We start from the raw sequence: 1,556 nt of genomic DNA, 5'->3' as shown, positions 1-1,556 counted from the left end.
GAAATATTACAAGGAAGAAATCATGAAGTAATAGACAGTAGTGATGATGAACAACAGGTTGACAAAGCAGCTGATGAGGATGCAGGAAGTGAAGATTTTGACAGTGATGATGACCAGTAGTCCATGTAGTTTTGAAACCTAGATTGTAATTTTCTTTTGCATTAACTTCACAACTTTATCAGTACAATTCAGCACATCATAGTTAAGAACATGTAGGTGACATATATAACTTGATCCAAACTTACATTACCAACACTAATTTGTTCTGCTCACATAGTAATACTAGCAGGTCCACAAAAGTAAGATCAGAAACACACATATTTGTCTTACCGCTCACTAAACTATAATGTCAACATAGTTGTCCTAGCATTCCCATAAACCATGTACCTGATAAGTTAGATCAGTTGTCATGACCACGGCGACGCTTGCGCTCATTGTAGTCCCAACTTGGGATGAGTGGCCTCTAGGGATGCAGTCCCTGGTTCACTATAGTCACAATGCGGGCGAGTTCATAGGAGACATAACCATCAATGGAAGCATACTCCAGGTTCATATCGGATAGAGGCTTCCATTCCCAGTAATTATGGCCTTCGAATTTGTCGTGGTCCGTCACAAACTTATCCTTCATGCCGGCGTACTTGGGGTGGATGAGCTCGGAAGCCATAATAGCCATGCCAGCCCTGTTACCATAACCTGGTATTTTCAACATATCCTGGAGGTCCAGATGCTTTCCAGGTGGAATATACAACCATTGCTTGTAAAGCAACTTGTGGTCAGTCCTTATGTCCACACCTACAAATGTGACATCCTTATTCTTCAGGAATTGCCTTAGCGGGTATATATTGTCCTGGCACCTACATTGCAAAAATTACAATAAGATTGTTTACAATATTGTGCACTAAGAATTAGCAATATGGAACTCATAGGTTCATGAACAAGCAAGCCGGGCTTGCAACATTTAAAGATCAAGAGGTGGAGCATGTGTTAGTTTGAAGTGTTACATATTATGCAGAGAACCCATCTATAGAAGTACAACAAAATCGGCTGAATATATAGAAGTACAACCAAATCAGCAAGATATCATATTACCTAAGAACAGTCGAATCCCTAGAATACATACCTGATCAAGTGGAAGACGAGAACGTGCTCCCTCAAAGCTATCTGCATGACCGCAATTTTTTCCTACCGGAAGTCGTACTCAAGATCGAGGCCGACAAACTGGTACCTCTCGTCCTTGAGCCACTCTAGGTACATGTCGAGGATGCTTTCAACGGTGCTTATCTCGTGCGTGTACATAGCCTGGATCCAAGTGTCGCCATGCGCATGGAACTGGTGAACCTCCGTGGTCCGGTTGCCGTCGTCCTTCTCCCGGAAGACAGGCTCAAAGTTTGCGGTGGATGATGCTGCCCCTCCCATGGTGTGTTAGCAATGGCGGAGAGATAGGAGGAAGAGGAGAAGGCAACCGGCGCTCTTGACAACTGCTGCCTGACAAATCGGAACTACCAAGAGAATAAGTGGGGATGAGAATAAGTGCGTTTTGTTTTACAGTCGTTCCA

At 43.4% G+C, this 1,556-nt stretch overlaps 1 protein-coding gene across 1 annotated transcript; it reads right to left on the bottom strand.

Annotated features, from left to right (window-relative positions):
* Window positions 1-463: 463 nt before the first annotated feature.
* Window positions 464-1,167, bottom strand: LOC127328799 (uncharacterized). Its single transcript, XM_051355371.1, has 2 exons — window positions 1,121-1,167; window positions 464-854 (listed from the first exon to the last, which is right to left on the bottom strand). The coding sequence occupies exons 1-2, from the start codon at window positions 1,165-1,167 to the stop codon at window positions 464-466; spliced, it is 438 nt and encodes a 145-aa protein (XP_051211331.1).
* Window positions 1,168-1,556: the final 389 nt, after the last annotated feature.

The sequence above is a fragment of the Lolium perenne genome, chromosome 2 (assembly GCF_019359855.2).
Source record: "Lolium perenne isolate Kyuss_39 chromosome 2, Kyuss_2.0, whole genome shotgun sequence".
NCBI lineage: Eukaryota > Viridiplantae > Streptophyta > Magnoliopsida > Poales > Poaceae > Lolium > Lolium perenne.
Note: the sequence above shows the minus strand (reverse complement) of the source record. Positions and strands in the feature narration are given on the sequence as shown.

Excerpts from the sequence above, each read along its gene's own strand:
- LOC127328799 (XM_051355371.1), bottom strand. The coding sequence starts at position 1,167 with ATGCAGATAGCTTTGAGGGAGCACGTTCTCGTCTTCCACTTGATCAG. Across the intron at positions 855-1,120 it reads CTCGTCTTCCACTTGATCAG|GTGCCAGGACAATATATACC; the intron begins GTATGTATTCTA and ends TTTGCAATGTAG.